This window comes from Acipenser ruthenus, chromosome 32 (assembly GCF_902713425.1).
Source record: "Acipenser ruthenus chromosome 32, fAciRut3.2 maternal haplotype, whole genome shotgun sequence".
Classification (NCBI taxonomy): domain Eukaryota; kingdom Metazoa; phylum Chordata; class Actinopteri; order Acipenseriformes; family Acipenseridae; genus Acipenser; species Acipenser ruthenus.
Genome location: NC_081220.1, coordinates 12,438,154 through 12,456,510, shown reverse-complemented (window position 1 = coordinate 12,456,510; position 18,357 = coordinate 12,438,154). Strand labels below are relative to the sequence as shown.

The 18,357-nt window shown below is 37.0% G+C and overlaps 1 gene segment (V, D, J or C); it reads right to left on the bottom strand.

The window, feature by feature from the left end:
* Nucleotides 1–8,574: 8,574 nt before the first annotated feature.
* On the bottom strand, nucleotides 8,575–17,808 carry LOC117395108 (tyrosine-protein phosphatase non-receptor type substrate 1-like). The segment is given in 6 exon segments: nucleotides 8,575–9,146; nucleotides 9,421–9,464; nucleotides 9,664–9,765; nucleotides 11,547–11,900; nucleotides 15,718–16,038; nucleotides 17,679–17,808. Coding segments are annotated over 6 exon segments (936 nt in total).
* Between the last annotated feature and the right edge of the window lie 549 nt (nucleotides 17,809–18,357).

The following is an 18,357-nucleotide window of genomic DNA, read 5'->3' as shown; positions in this document are numbered from 1 at the left end:
GTAGGTCAACCAGGGGCTGATATAACAGCCAGTCACAAACCTGCAAACATCACAGAGCTTCAGGGTAGGTGGGGAATGCATTTCTGCGAAGAGTTTTTCTCTTTTTTTATTCCAATGTTACATTTTTGCTTTAGATTCTTTTAAGTGTTCTATTTCTACAAACTGTTACTATTAAAGTAATTTTTTCTATTATTTTAACACCGCTTTTAGCGCCCTCTAGCGGCTACTACATCCGACGTCCATTAAAGCGCTTGATCCAGATCTACTCTCACTGTTGGGAGGCTAGTAGGTACTACCGGCCCATTCCTGTGGGATGATTTTTGCTTGATAATGTCCCATTTAATAGACTGATCTCAATCAGATCGGGTGCCACACATTGATTCACACCTGTCCAGCTTGTATACCGGAGCTTTCAAACCCTTAAGGAATGCTTCCAAACCTGGAGAAATTCGGCTCCGACTCGAAAATCATAGTATCAAAAAATATGAAAGACAAAATACAGAACTTCTCCCAGTTTATTAATTGAAAACTGCAGAAAACGCTTTTTCATCATTTGCTGTGTTCATTATTATTAACGTCGTTAACATCATAACATAATGTAACATAATACAACACTCTAACATCTTTAACATTACAACATTATAACCATCTTCCATAATGAACACGAGTCAAGCTGAAGTCCAGTGGATCATGGTGCAGGGCGTTGTTGTATCTCTTGTATCTTTTGTGGCTGTTTCAAGAATTGCTGGGGTTACCGAAGTCTTGAAGCAAGGATCATCACAATTGATTTTGCATTTCAGGAATGCAGTTAGAGTGTCAGGAAGCATGCTCTTTCTGAATTTGGATCTTGAGGACCAAGGAGAAGAAGATTTTATTTGCGGTGGCATTTTTGTGAACTGCTTCAGCCTTTTTTTGAAGGAAGCAATCAGTGACGCGCATGAAAACTTAAAAAAACCTGTAAGAAATATGGGAAACCAGTAAGAATTGATTGTACTTGGCATTATCGAAGTATTTTCTTCTTTGTTTTTGTACCAAAATGGTGCTTCAGGGTAATTTCAAAGTATGTAGATTTTGTGATTTTATATTTACAATAGCGTGCATCATACTTCCAGAGTTGAAACATTATTGTGCACAGATCTGATCACATTGATCATAGGGACATGGCTACCAGTCCAGGGGACCTGATGTCTCCTCACAAACTCAATTCCATCCAAATAGCCTTACTTGAAAATGACTGCCAGGCCCAGAGAAAGGGCGTCAGATTTAGAAGGGAAAATTTAGAAAGGCTTGAAAAAAACAAACAAAAAAATGAATGCAAGGAATCTGCATCACGTGCAAAGCATCGCTCTGTTAACTGGCATTGCACTGAAGACTCCTTTCCAAACATGCTCTTTCACATGGTATGGAGTGATCGATAGGAAATTGCGTTCATTCTATCTATTATGCCATTCTATATGTTCTTTATGGAGACGCGAATTTTCAAGAAGTAAGCCACTAACAGACATTGCTTTTCGCCATCAAAATAAGAATTTAGTAAATTAATATTTTAAACTTATGGGATTTTACAGTATTTTGACAGTAAATACTAATGATAATAAAATGTGTTCAATTCTGATTTCAGAAGTCCTGAATCAATTGATAAAAAAAAATCAGAATTTGCCTATCACATGACACTGGCACAAACACTAACCCATCCGCTTCTTCTCTTTTGACGCCTTTCAACAAGAAAGTTGTTTTGGAAACCCACGCTTTCAACAGCATACAGAATGTATTGTAACATGTCAGGTTTCTATGAAGCAAGACAGTGTTGAATTATCGAATTCACAGTTTATTGGGGTACTGAGCAGAGAATTCCTGTTTGGGGCCGGAATTCACGCCACCAAAAAATACTAAACCCTTTCTAACTAACCCTATCGAGTCGATTTTCGACTCTGCTCGGTCTCTGTCACAGGTTCATGCGCGCTCTTATATAAACTCTCCTCATTTCCCGCCGCTGTCTGGCTCAACCAATCAAGTCCATGCTCTGCAGACCCTTTTTCCAGCCGCTAACTGGGAGAAATAGAGCATTGTCTTAGCCAGAGCATCCCTGGACAGCAGCAGCACGCATTCACACACTCGTTCACTCCACCTTCCCATGCTGGCTTGACCCGTTCCCATTACCATTAGTGGCGTACGCATTATACACTGTGCATAGGCGTTTTGATTTGCAAAATTTCGTTTTCGTAAGTGTGGAATCGCATACAGCGGTCCAGATAAGATGCGTACCTGCCGTTTTTATTAATTAAAAAATCCCAAATATTTTAATAAATGCATAAAATTGCGCATTATCTGTGGAGTAGTGGTTAGGGCTCTGGACTCTTGACCGGAGGGTTGTGGGTTCAATCCCCAGTGGGGGACACTGCTGTTGTACCCTTGAGCAAGGTACTTTACCTAGATTGCTCCAGTAAAAACCCAACTGTATAAATGGGTAATTGTATGTAAAAATAATGTGATATCTGTATAATGTGAAATAATGTATAATGTGATATCTTGTAACAATTGTAAGTCGCCCTGGATAAGGGCGTCTGCTAAGAAATAAATAATAATAATAATAATAATATCTTCAGGATCTGTTTCTGTGCTTATCTTCAGGATCTGTTTCTGTGCTTATCTTCAGGATCTGTTTCTGTGCTTATCTTCAGGATCTGTTTCTGTGCTTATCTTCAGGATCTGTTTCTGTGCTTATCTTCATGTTCTGTTTCTGTGCTGATCTTCATGATCTGTTTCTGTGCTTATCTTCAGGATCTGTTTCTGTGCTTATCTTCAGGATCTGTTTCTGTGCTTATCTTCAGGATCTGTTTCTGTGCTTATCTTCAGGATCTGTTTCTGTGCTTATCTTTAGGATCTGTTTCTGTGCTTATCTTCGTGATCTGTTTCTGTGCTTATCTTCGTGATAACCCCTATGTTAAACAATACATGGAAAACAAAAGGGGTCCTTTGAACTTCAAAAGTGTTGTGTTAGAGACAGAGTCACACCTATCATACTCTCTGCTAGTCAAACAGGAACATCTTTTATTTACTTTTAGTACTGTAACTTATACTTACACAACACAACAGTGCCATCTAGTGGCCTTGTATCAGATTGCACTGATATTTTAACAGTACAAAAGGGACCAGATCTCATCCTGTTTTCCCAGTCCCTGTGTTCAAAGCTACTCTGATAGAGGTCATTTAATGATTAAGTTTTTATATGAAACTTTAAATTCTACAATAGTGGCGACCTGCCACACATACAGAACCATGCTAACTGGCACATTTCATGTGTTCCTTAATCATTATTGTCTTTAGCCTACTGGATTGGATATTAAGCCGTCTCCATTATAAGCTGATGAAACATCTCACGGATAACAATCTGCTTGAATCTCTGCTCCAGATTGTAAATGATCTTCTGCTCAATGCTGATGCTGGTGCTCCCTCTGTGCTTGTCCTCCTTGACCTAACACTTTTGACACGATAGATCATGGCATTCTTCTTGACCACCTTCAGAAGCATGCTGGGATCTCAGGAACCTGTCTCTGCTGCTGCCTTCCTCCACTGTACTGTTTTGTGTATTATGGACCTGTATAATTGTTTGGTTTTCAATAAAGGCTCCATTGGTATTACGCCTGCGAAATCTCTTTCTGAAAACATAGTCCTTGGTTCTGAAGATGTGTGAGCCCATTTCCCTTCTGGTACAGATGATAACGCTGTCTCAGTGGATGAGCGGCAGACAGAGGGAAGGTCTCCACCAGGTACACAAGGGAATTCCTCTCCACAGCCTCATCTTCTCCTCGCTCCTGAATCGCCTACAGTGAAGTGTAGAAAAATCTATAGAGAACCCAAATATTTTACTAAAATATGCCATTAAGTATTATTTACTGATGATTAGTGCACCATATAAACACCTGAAATTACAACCACATGTTATTTTGATCTGTTTAGAGGGTGCACTAAGCATCAGTAAATAGTACTGCAAGGTCATTTGTATAATATTCGGGTTGTGCTCTTAATGATTATTTTGATAACCTGCCAGCATGCTCAATCTTCCACTGACTGTTTTGTTTAGAATGCATGTACAATTATAATCCATGTAGATATGAGAGGATTATGAAAACTATTTGGCATGATTAAATTGGAATCGTCACAGGGTATTTCCTCTCTCTCTCTCTCCTCTCTCTCTCTCTCTCTCTCTCTCTCTCTCTCTCTCTCTCTCTCTCTCTCTCTCTGCATCTGTGAAGAATGACCCATTCATGTAACACTACTATTTGAGTTTAATAATAGCCAATATGCTGACTGAACGACAGTGAATCTTACCTGGCATTGTATCAACCGCAATGCTCAATAGCTCCCTCTATTGAAGCAAGCAAATCGTGCATAAATGATGTAATTAGACTGTATATTATGGGGCAAAGGATGGCCAAATGATCTGCTCAATTGCTGTTGGCATTGCTCGACAAAATAAAGTTCCTGCTCTGTCGAATAATTCTGAGCATGAGCGCCAGCCATGACTACAATGAATATTACGCCTTTATATACTTGGGTGACTCAAGTTCATATCTGATTGCATTTACAGCTTTAATAAATTTTTACTTTGATGAATGGTCTTTGTTTATAAATTATGTGGTTAATACTTTTTCTATATACCACAAAAAACTATTAAGCTAATTAAAATGTATTATCTTCACGTTTTATTTATTTATTGCATTTATATAGGTCTTTTTATACAAAAGTATCCCGAATCACTGTACAGTACTGTGACAGAGACAGAATGATTCTTGGTGATAAATCTCCCTCCCGACCTGTGAGGGCGCTGTGTAAAGGGAACAGAGTGCCCTGGACTGGATGGCCTGACAATTCATTCCCAGGGTTAGGCGGAAGTTGGTCATCTAGAAAGGGGGCGGAGCTACGGTACATTAAATCATCGACCCGTAAGGGAAGTGATGTGGCAGCCACGGATTGGAGGAGAGGTTGAAATCATTAAAGGGGGCGTGATTGACGGTACATAAGAGGACGTAACGAGGTGATCTGTTCCTTTGTTATGTTTACAGACGTACCCAAAGGACCGTGAATTATACCGTGAGTGTTTGTTTGTTTTTGTCGTGTCTAATTATTGCTTGTTTGTTATTATTAGACAGAGAAACACGTACTAGGAGCTGCCGCTAAAGGCCAGCACAAACCTGGACAACACTGCACTGTTGTTCACCTAACAAATTGTATTTCACCACTTGCACATTAGCACTCACTCTGGACTTGTGGTCGTGTTGGTAAAATTCTCCTTCATAGAAGGTGTCTGTGAAATCTCATTTCTGATGTTTAGTATTTTATTTTTAAAGAAATGTAAGAAGTCATTGCAGCTGTGAGAGGAGCCAATGTCAAGGGCAGGACTATTAGAGAAGGATTAATTCATTTATCTAGGGTAGCAAAAAGAAATCTAGGATTATTTTTATTTGTTTCAATTAAATTAGAATAACATTGTGATCAAGCCAACACCAGAGCCTTCCTATATTTAACCAGGTGGCCCTTCCATGCGCTGTAATAAATGTGCAGTTTAGATCTCCGTTCTAGTTTTCGACCCTCATCTTTCATTTTACGAGTTATATGATTGAACCACGTGAGCTTTTCTCTCTACTAGCCTCCTAACAGTGAGAGTAGGTCCGGATCAAGCGCTTTAATGGACGTCGGATGTAGTAGCCGCTAGAGGGCGCTAAAAAGCCGTGTTTAAATAATAGTACAATTACTTTATAGCAACACAGTTAGGTTTAGGGGTGGAGATTATGTTTAGGGGTAGAGATTAGATTAGTTGTAGACATTTAGGGGTACGGGGTAGATTTAGGGGTTAGTAGACTAGTAAATACCTACTGGCCCATTCCTATGGGATGATTTTTGCTTGATAACGTCCCATTCAATCGACTGATCTCAATCGGATCGGCTGGTGCATCAGCCTCACTTCCATGATTCCCATCAGGGGAGATATTTGAATAAACAGCCAGCGCCGGGGCTCGGCTGGGCTGCACCTTGAGCCACAAAACAGAGTAGCAGTGCCCGGTCAGGTCTCCGATATCACACGTGAAGTGCACTGTGCTCCCGACCTTGGCTCTTACTACGGGCGGGTATTGGAATACTGGAGAAGCTGTAATAATAATAATAATAATAATAATAATAATAATAATAATAATAATAATAATAATAATAAACACAATGTCGGTGGACACATGAATTGTTCAATGGAATGAAACTCTTCCAACGTTATGTTTGTATTTATATTTCTCTAAAACTGATTATCTTTATGTTAATAAAAACAATCAGATGAACTCGATGGCTTAACATTAATGAAAGTTTAGGCAACATACATTTTCTTATTCTGTAGCTTAAAGATCTGTAATTTGGCTCACATGACACCGTTTCAAAAAATACATTTTTAACAATGTTGTTCCATAATTATAAACGTGTGTTTAGTTGTATAAAGGCTACGCATTTTTGGATAGGTTCTAAACAATTATTCTAAAGATATTTAAATACCGCCGAGTTTTAAATAAATGTTTAAATGACAACGTTTATGAACAACGGTGTATATTAAGTTACTGTTAGTAGAAATATGAAAAACTCATATGAAATTATTATTGTTAAAATGGCGTGATTAATTATTAAGTGTTTGCAGTTTATAAAAAAAAATGGGGTTTGTTTTGTTGGGTTTACTGTGTAATTCGGGTTTGCCTCTGTTTAGAAATCATAACTGTGAAGCTATATAGTTTATCAGTTCAATACATGTGTAGAGGGCAACAAGGCCACTAAGCGTAAGTCAAGGCCAAAATGTAGGGTGTTGAGTAATATTGCTTAGGATTCATATATAAAGCTAGTTTTTGGACACAAAAAGAAACGACGCAGTTTAACTTAATAATAACTATTTATTTATTTATTCAGAAAATGCCGTTTTTTTGTTGTTGTCAACCAGTAGCTTATATTGTATCCTGCGAGGACAGAGCTCCCTGCGCTGCAGTCAGACATTGCCTTTTATCACTAATCTGCAGGACCGTTTTTGTTAAATTGTATAGTCCCCACAGAAATCAGCAGTAACATCTCCTAAAATCTGCAAAGAGAAAAATATATTGTCTGCAGCAATGACTGTTCAATGAAAAACAGCGTTAATTGATATTAATAAATCAGAACAATAATGTTTATGCGCTGCTATACTGACACGTAACAGCAAAGCAGGTACCAAAGCAGGTAGGGGTAATTCTGTGTTTTTTCACACAGCCTCGGGGGACTATTTAATAGTTTATATTATCCTCAGTTTAACATAAACTAAATCTCGTCCCAGCGTGTAACATACAAAATGCCGCGTAACTGTGTTATATTTATAGATGAAGTGAAAAAACTAAAAAGATGGCCCAATAATAATACTAATAATAGCCTAATAATAAACACCGCAATAAAATGTAAAATAGTATTTCAGACCGCTTTGGTTTCGTTGTGGTAAAAATAAAGATTGAAATAAGAGGATAACTGCAATTGAGGCCTATTCAAGTGAGTCACAGTAAATCCTTGTTTTAACCTGAAAGAAAACCACTTGTAAGTATCGTAAATATTTCTTACTGACTTGGAAAAATGACACAGCTTTATTTTCTGAGATGATAGTATTAATATTACTCGAGGTAGATATCCATGTGCTTGAAAGGGTCGCGTGCATTGTTTGTTTGTTGTTTTGTTGCAAATTAATCATGTTATTATTTGGATCCAAACACGTTCTAATACAGACGTCTCCAGCTGTTGTCGAGGCAATTCTCTATAATTAGAGGTCGGCACGGGTACCCGAAGACCTGGGTAAAACCCGGGTTTTAAATTACCCGACGCTACCCGAGTCTGTTTTTACTATCCAGGTTTCGCTTTATTAATTTGAGAATTTAAAGAAAATGTAGAAAATATGACAATACAGTTGTGCGCGGGTATCTCACCGGCGTAATAAAGACAACGTTAAAACAAGCTTTTACCCTAAGACTTAACTGACAGGATGTCAATGTTTTACAGAAAACAATAACACACAGCGAGCGGAAAGTACAGCTCAATAATAAGAACTTCAGCGACTATTCTCAGGAACTAACTCGGAAACAAAACAACACAGGGCTCTACAGCGCGACTCATTTGGTCAAATATGCGACTAAAAATGTGCTTGTGCGAACGAAAATTTTAATTTAGGCGTACGTGCGCAACTAAAAATTCCTAAAGGTTGACCATAAAAAATAAACATGATTTTTTTTAGCTGAAAATATATATATATATATTTACAAATTCAACGGTTAGCCTATAAAACGGTTTAAATGAACCAGCTACTTAATTCGCCTGTTTCAAAGTTCAAAGGAAAAATTGGCCGATTTGGCTTTGTTCAAAAAGTTGAATACGCAATAGAAATCAGGTTTTTTATCCTGAAACACTGAAAAAGGAAAAACAAATGTGCCATCTATACCCCAAAGTGTGCCATCTGCCACCAACCAGAGCGATCTGCTTTCGCTATGCCAGCTTAATGTAGGGAGGGAAGGAGAGGCACCACAGGCAACAAGGTCCAGTTATTCAGTCTTTATGTTAATATTAAAATACTACAAAAACACCTGTACTCAACACGCAGCTAAATAGATGACGCAGTGCGCCGCCTTCGGGTCTGCAGACAGCTCACCCCCGGTCTCTCGCCTCTCGCAGCCCGCTGGCGCGGCGTTGCTGCTCCGCTTGCTTCCTCGCTCGCTCCCAGCTGAACAGCCGCTGCTGCTCCGGCTCCCACCTGACTCTGTCTCAGTCTCTCTCCCGGTCTGTCAGTCACAAGTGGCGCACGTTTTTAAATGCCTTTCACGTCCCAGTGCCATTTGTCATTCAATGTGTAACCAGTTTGTTTTCTATCAGTTGAGAGTTAAATACGGAAAAGGTGAAAAGGACCCATTCTGTTTAGCGCATATTCAAAAATTAAAAAAACAAAAAAGTATCGGTTTGCTTTTTGTTATTAAAAAAAAAACGAACAAGGAGCTTGGCTCTCACTTCAGCCCGCTGACGATCTTTGGTATCGCTGGTTATGCTTGCCTCTTTCTTCGCGCTTTCTTCTGGGGTGTGAATTCCAAACGCGCGTAGGTGAGCTCGGGTCTCTCCTGTAAAAGAAACATCGCCTATATATTTTCTTCTACACACATATAGTAGATCCAGATATTGGTGTGATACATCTGTCTGAAATGTACCTGTAGCAATTAATTAGAACTAAAGCTTTTAAAAAAGCCTTTTCTATAATTAATAATAAAAATACTACTCCCACTCCCACTAATAATAATAATAATAATAATAATAATAATAATAATAATAATAATAATAATAATAATAATAATAATAATAATAATTAATGCCCTTGTTTGCTGGTGCTCAGTTTACCTCACAGTCCTCGGGTCTGCTGGTCTGAGTGCTCTGTGGCCGGGCTAGAAAAACAAGTGCAGCACACATTAGACACAGCAAAGAGCATCATTATAAAGAGAGCTCATGGTGGGTTTCATATGAGTAACAAAACAATGCATCGATTATACTGTGTGTGTATGTATATATATATATATATATATATATATATATATATATATATATATATATATAGTACAATTAATATAAATAAATATATAATACCTTCCTTGCTCCAGGAACGAGCCCAGGCAAGACTGCCGATGAGGACACAGACCAGCACAATACCACAGCCCCCCAGGACACTGTAGTGAACCAGGCATCGCTCTATAGAGACACACACAATATACCCACAGACATGAGAACTGCAGGCTCTATAGAGACACACACAATATACCTGCAGACATGAGAACTGCAGGCTCTACAGAGACACAAACAATATACCTGCAGATATGAGAACTGCAGGCTCTATAGAGACACACACAATATACCTGCAGATATGAGAACTGCAGGCTCTATAGAGACACACACAATATACCTGCAGATATGAGAACTGCAGGCTCTATAGAGACACACACAATATACCTGCAGATATGAGAACTGCAGGCTCTACAGAGACACACACAATATACCTGCAGATATGAGAAATGCAGGCTCTATAGAGACACACACAATATACCTGCAGATATGAGAACTGCAGGCTCTATAGAGACACACACAATATATCTGCAGATATGAGAACTGCAGGCTCTATAGATACACACACAATATACCTGCAGATATGAGAACTGCAGGCTCTATAGATACACACACAATATACCTGCAGATATGAGAACTGCAGGCTCTGTAGAGACACACACAATATACCTGCAGATATGAGAATTGCAGGCTCTATAGAGACATGCACAACATACCTGCAGATATGAGAACTGCAGGCTCTATAGATACACACACAATATACCTGCAGATATGAGAACTGCAGGCTCTGTAGAGACACACACAATATACCTGCACATATGAGAACTGCAGGCTCTATAGAGACATGCACAATATATCTGCAGATATGAGAACTGCAGGCTCTATAGATACACACACAATATACCTGCAGATATGAGAACTGCAGGCTCTGTAGAGACACACACAATATACCTGCAGATATGAGAACTGCAGGCTCTATAGAGACACACACAATATATCTGCAGATATGAGAACTGCAGGCTCTATAGAGACACACACAATATACCTGCAGATATGAGAACTGCAGGCTCTATAGAGACATGCACAATATACCTGCAGATATGAGAACTGCTGGCTCTATAGAGACACACACAACATACCTGCAGATATGAGAATTGCAGGCTCTATAGAGACACGCACAATATACCTGCAGATATGAGAACTGCAGGCTCTATAGAGACACACACACAATATACCTGCAGATATGAGAACTGCAGGCTCTATAGAGACATGCACAATATACCTGCAGATATGAGAACTGCAGGCTCTATAGAGACACACACAATATATCTGCAGATATGAGAACTGCAGGCTCTATAGAGACACACACAATATACCTGCAGATATGAGAACTGCAGGCTCTATAGAGACACACACAATATACCTGCAGATATGAGAACTGCAGGCCAGCAGTCAAAAAATAAAAAATAAAAGATTTTAAACGCATGATAATGTTTATTTTAATTGTCGTAAAATGTAATCAAAAACTCATTTGTTACCAAAATAAGCATTAAACATTGACATACTAAAATGCATTTACAATCTGTTGTATTAGATTGATGTCTGTATCTTGAATATATTTTCTAAAAGTACACAGCAATGTGTTATCATATAAACAGTATATTTGATTGAGCAGCATACATCGTCCTGTAGCCCCGAGATGATCAGTCGTTCTATAATATTACTAATCAGACCTAAAAAAAAAATAATACAAATAAATGATGGCTATGGTGTTATTAATAACTTCAAAGACTAAAGAGCCTTATATTATCCTAAATGCACCAGTATTCAATATTGCACATTACTGGTGCTATTGACAAAGTATTGCTCCATGTCAGCGTGCATTTATCAGTCCCTACTGGAAAACCTACCATATTCCGGTTCCAGTGCACCTCTGTATGAGATATTCCTGCTGAGGATGACGGTGCTCGAGTTCAGTTGCGCTCCACAGGCGCACACCGCCCCGCTCTGCCACTTCTGCGCCGGGATTGTGAGCCTGCTCGTGGCGCTGTAGCTCTCTCCGTTTCCACCCTTCTTCCCTTCCTTCCAGGAGCTTGGAGCGGCTGTCTCTGTGAGGTTACCAGAGATGAACCACTGAACCAGGAGTGCGGGCGAGGAGAGGCCCCGGACCAGACACACTAATGTCAGCGTCCCCTTGGAATTGAGCGCGCTGGCGGACACAGCGGGGGCCAGGATAGTTACTGTAGTATTTTGCGCAGAATTGTCTGAAAATCACACACACACACACAACGTAAATAAATACATACATATGTTTAAATGACATAGGCCTGAATATGCAGGGCAGCAGTGTGGAGTAGTGGTTAGGGCTCTGGACTCTTGACCGGAGGGATGTGGGTTCAATCCACAGTGGGGGACACTGCTGTTGTACCCTTGAGCAAGGTACTTTACCTAGATTGCTCCAGTAAAAAAAACTGTATAAATGGGTAATTGTATGTAAAAATAATGTGGTATCTGTATAATGTGATATCTTGTAACAATTGTAAGTCGCCCTGGATAAGGGCGTCTGCTAAGAAATAAATAATAATTTTATCTGGCATGTTTTCCTAGCTGGTTAATTGTGAAAGTGTGCAGTTTTTTTTTAAACAGATGCATTTTGCAAACTTTGTTTAAAAAATAGTGGCTTAAAAGTTGTGAGGAAGACAACAGAAACCGACAGTAAAACATAGAACCCGAGCAGAAACTAGTGAGGCAACCCTGTGCTAAAAAGTCCCGGATGTACGTGTGCTGAAACTTTACAACGTTCTAATGCGGTCAGCACCCTGGACAGCGCCACGTGCAGCTTCACCTGTTCTCTGCCTGGCAACAGAAACTCCTCGAAAGTTCGCGGCTCTTTATACTTTCCACTTGCAAAAACTAACAATTGTGCATTGTGGCCCACGTTTCTGAAGTCTTTTCTGTACAAAGACTTCTAATTATTTTCATCCAAAACTGGAAGGAAAATATCAAAGTGAAGTGAAATTATGATTAATTGTTATTTTATTTCATAACAACCCATTTAGCAGAACCACCTCCATTTTTATAACTGGGAGGGAAAAAAACAGTTGCTATAGACTCAATGATAATTTAACTTCTCTCGCTAGTTGTACAATGTTTAGGGGCAGGGCACATTTTCCTTAAACTTCGATAGGATCCAATATGCTCGTGGATAACTTACTATTATGTATTATAGTATTTTCTTACGCGTTTACCATCATTGGTATTTGCAGTTATTTTTAGGAAAACGTGGAACACGCCTCCAGTAAGAACAATTATTTATTTTGAAGGAGTGACTGGAACCAGTAGAACACTCGTGGCAGCCTTTAATGTTTCTTACTACCAGTACAAATTCTACCACTGTAAGAAACCCATGAAACACTGCAGCAGCTTAACATCAGGGATGATGAAAGAGTAGCGTGTATATTTTATTGGCCTGAGTTTAGAGAAAGTGGAATAGGGAGTTACTGGCAGCAACGAAACCAGCTGTTAGTGCCAGTAAGAATCATACAGGCAGCAACATCTGTCTTAATTTAAATAAGCGTTCATTTAAAATAGGTTGGGATATATATATATATATATATATATATATATATATAGGATCTAAATTAGGAATGCATTTTGCCAGTACATACATGGGGAAATGGGAAGAACAATTACTTAGAAAATCGGAAAGAGAACCTTTAGAATTCATTCGGTTGTAGATGATATTTTTGGGGTTTGGACACATGGAGAAGAGTCTCTTTTCCAGTTTCATAAAATGGCAAATGAAATACACAGTAATATTAAGGTGGACCTTCGATGGACAAGGAAAGAAATATAATTTTTAGATACCATAGTAAAACTTGAAGAAGGTTCAATTGAGACTGACCTCTTCTGTAAACCTACTGACATGCACCAGTATTCACACATGTCCTCTGCACATCCGATACACACTAAAAGGGCAATCCCAAAGGGTCTAGGAATAAGAATACGAAGAATATGCTCTAAAGAAAGTGACTATGTAAAACAAAGAAATGTATTAAAAACAAATCTTAAAAAAAGAGGATACAAAGAAAGAATTATAGAGATGGAGTTAAGAAAAGTGGATAAACTAAAAATAGAGATAAAAAGGTAAAAAGAGTCCCATTAATAATGACTTACTCTAAACTTTTGCCCAATATTTCTAAGATCGTTTGGAAACACTTGCGGATTCTACATAATTCAGAAAAATTTAAAAAAAAAGTATTTCTTAAGGCCCCAGTCGTAGCATTCAAAAGAGAAGCTAATTTAGGTGATATTTTAGTTCACAGTATACATAAAAGAATAATCGACAAAATAGGTTCTACGAACATGTGCACCAGTAGATGTAAAGTGTGTAAATACATAGACAAAAGTAAAAATATAATTAAACATAAGAACACCACATATCCACTAAAAACTAATACCTACTGTAAAAATAGCAATGTTGTTTATGGAATAGCCTGTGGAAAATGTGATGAAATCAAATATGTTGGAGAGACTGGAACTACTTTATATAAAAGAATTCAGAACCACCTTTCATTAATTAGAAAACAAAAAATGAATGAACCAATAGTACAGCACTTCACCAGTCAGGGACATGACATAAATGATGTAAAGTTTGTAGTATTAGAACAGCTCAAATTAGACAATGCGACATATAGAAGAATAAAAGAAAGTAAATGGATAAATAGACTGAACACGATTATGCCAGCAGGACTCAACAGAAAAGAATGAACTAATTAACTTCAATAAATATATAACATTTAAATAAATAAACAAAATTCATTGAAAATTTGTGCATGCTGATGCGCTGGGGAGGCCAAATCTAGACTGATCCTCAGAGCCAGCATTGCATGATATAATAAAAATATAAGTTTATATAAAGTAATATTAATTAGAATTAATACAGATTCAAAGATAGAAGTAAAAATGATGTTACAATATATAGAACACCATTACATCATGTAAGAATAAATCATGGATTTGAATGTAAACAATAACAAGTAGTTGTCATGCCGTCAAAAACCTATAAATACCTCCAATGTTTTGATTCAAACACAGGCTCCCTTGAGAAAGATATGTACAACATATCGAAACGTTGGGCAGCTGGCTCTTTGAGCTAATATATATATATATATATATATATATATATATATATATATATATATATATATATATATATATATATATATATATATATATATATATATATATATATATATATATATATAATTATTATTATTATTATTATTATTATTATTATTATTATTATTATTATTATTATTATTATTATTATTAAGGTTACACAAGTCTACAGATCTGAAGGGACTCAATGTATCTGTAGACCTACTATATAGTATTTAAATATGAATCATGCACTTAAAAATTAATATATGTGATTTTATTTTTATTTTTATTTTTTTTTAGTCATTACCTTAAAAAGATCCAGGTTTTTCTCACGGCGGGTCCCGGTCTCAAATGTTTTACCCGTGCCAACCTCTAATATATATATATATATATATATATATATATATATATATATATATATATATATATATATATATATATATATATATATATATATATATATATATATATATTTACAGTAAATGTCTAACCTCACAGAACAAATAGTAAACTTTACATAATGTACATTATTACATTATTTTTAACAATATAGCTCATGGTCAGACTGCAGCGTTTTACGGATTATAATAATTATAATACTATTTATAAACAAGCAGATCTGAGCACCAAGCACCTATCTGCCTAATAACACACGAGGATAATGAACTTCACCCCGTTATTGCACGATAGGAATCTATAAATGTAATTCATTTTAATTCTTTATGCCCAGAATACTTCTGACTGACATCTGTACCTGCTAAGTTGCTGCTGAGTTTTGTGCTTTATGTTTTATGATTGATGGTGTGTTCTTTATTTCTTGTTGTGTGATGTTGTTGGCTGGGGTGGTGTGAGCCTCTTGCCAGCTCGTCATTGTAAATGATAAATAAAGGTTTTGATTGATGGATTGATTCCTCTTACCTGTGATGATCAGTAAGGACCCATTGGACATCGCCATGGTGTAAGAACTGTATTCAGCACAGTAATACACCCCGGAGTCGACGGGCTGCACGTTCTGGATAGTCAGCCCGCAGTCCCCATTGCTCGCTCGTCTCGTAGTGACCCTGCACCCAGGACCTGCCTTGCAGCTCGTGTTCAGAGCGATCACCTCGCTGTCCTTCTTCAGGAACCAGCGCAGCAGATCCACGTCTACAGAGCACTCGCTGGAGGAACAGAAAGTCTCCACGGTGTCTCCAACCGCAGCAAACTGGTGAGCCGGTGTCTGGTGCAACGCGCCTTCTCCTAGATAAAGATATATACAAAACACTGAAAAACACTCACACATATTGCATAGCAACATAACAATAGCAAATATTGAGTAAGTCTAGCTACTGTAATTCCAATGTAATTAAGATAAGTGCAATTACTGTTTAGCTAAAGTGTTGCATCATATATTAGGTTAAATTATTAATTATTTAAGAATATAAGATTTCAATCGTTTTAGATTTCTAAAAGGTTATTACAATTAAAAACATGTCGTGGCTGTATTGCATTGTAATTACTATGTAACTTGGAATGAATTGCAACATTAGCATGTAATATGTGTCATGTGTGCTATAGGTGAAGTGCTGTGTATTGTGTGCCCTTTGAAGCAAAGAGGTTCCAGTAAACGGAATAAAACAAACACATCAATCTTATCGTCTTAGTGCAACTATATATATATATATATATATATATATATATATATATATATATATATATATATATATATATATATATATATATATATATATAATGTGTGTGTGTATGTGTGTGTGTGTGTGTGTGTGTGTGTGTGTGTGTGTGCGCGTACATGAAGTTTAAGCATAAAAGAAAACATATTAATTAGACAAGCGTTTCGTTCAATGCCTTCCTCGCTTTCTTACATGTTTTATACCTCAGGGTTATGGATGATTGGAGTTATGGATGAAGAATATATCATGTAAATGTGCCTCTACACTGTAAAAGCTAAAACTCAACGTTTTTAAACACATTTTATTCTTGCATATTCTACTGTAAAGACGTCGCACATTGTGTTGGTATCATCTGTGTTTTATGCGCGTCTACAGTATTATAATACATCTGCAGCATTTAAATACACATTCAATTCGATATTCATGCCGCCGCAATCTTATAGCAGCTTTTTAAAATATAAAAACTATGACAACCGTGTGCAATTATTTAATACTAACACTATATACAATGCCAACAGAAACACCAGCGGAGTGACTGAGCCATAATTAAAATAGAATGCACGCGTATATGTATTTAAAATCTGTTGTATTAGATTATGTTTAATTCTTAAGCATTTGGTTTTACAGTAAACTGTGAAAAAGGTAACATTAACTATACAATAAAGGCATGCAAAATATTAATACAAAATGTATATGTATGTGAACATAATAATTAACAGTATCAGCAATAATAATAACAATACTACTACTACTACTACTACTAATAATAATAATAATAATAATAATAATAATAATAATAATAATAATAATAATAATAATAATAATAATAATGACAGCGTTTATAGGAAGATGTTTCTGTATTTCCCTAGCGTGCCAAAACAAAAGGTGTTTCTTAGCCCGTGAAATCGGAATCAGATTTGTATTTTCTTGTATTCCCTATTCATTATTCTGCATTTGGTTTTATACATGCTAGTTATTTAGGAAAATATAGATTAAAAGCCCATTCAGAATTATAAACAGAAAGAATATTCTACACACGGTATATACATTATTCATATAAATAATATTTAGATTTTAAAAACAGGTTCGTTTTATCAGTGCGATTGGTTAGTTTTAAAATGCTTTCAATGTACGTAATATACAAATAGCCAACTATCACCAACATGGATATATTCTATACTTTTATAATAGTAATAATATAATAAATACCTTTCAAACACAACATGACCGTGATACAAAAGCGCAGCATGGTGACTGAGAAAATGTGAGAGAAGCGATGACACTTACTAAAAAAAGTGAAATGTCAAATCAATTATAGCTGGATTTTTTGAAAAGCAGTTTCTCGCGTACACTGACCGCTGTTATTTCCTGTCTCATATTAATACCTGAGTGGATTCCTCGCATTAAGAGTTTCCATTGTGTCAGCGCAGAGACTGCGAGGGAAAATGCAAACGTAGTGCGGTTTTGGCAGCGTCTAAACTGTATGTCTCGATGTTATCAGTGAAATACAAGCCACACACCCAACCCCCAAAGACCCCTGTTGTTTATGTCAACACATATTTACACCACCCACTCCCGAAAAGAAGTATCAAAACAAGATTATTATCGATGGCCTGCGTGCGTTATAATGCGTAAAAAACTGTCTGGCTTGGGTTCTGTTGCAGCTTTGCAGCAAGGTGCTAATTTGATCTGGCTTCACAGACACGTGTTACAATACAGTACGCTTGGTGTATGCTTGATAAGTCGCCGCAACACTAACAATTACAGTTAAGAAAATTGTATGATTAATTTACTAAAAGCTAAACTTCAGCCAGCTTAATTGCTTCAACAAAATGTGGGAACGTTTACTCAAATACCGAGATAAAAGGTGATATAACCTAGAACCCAA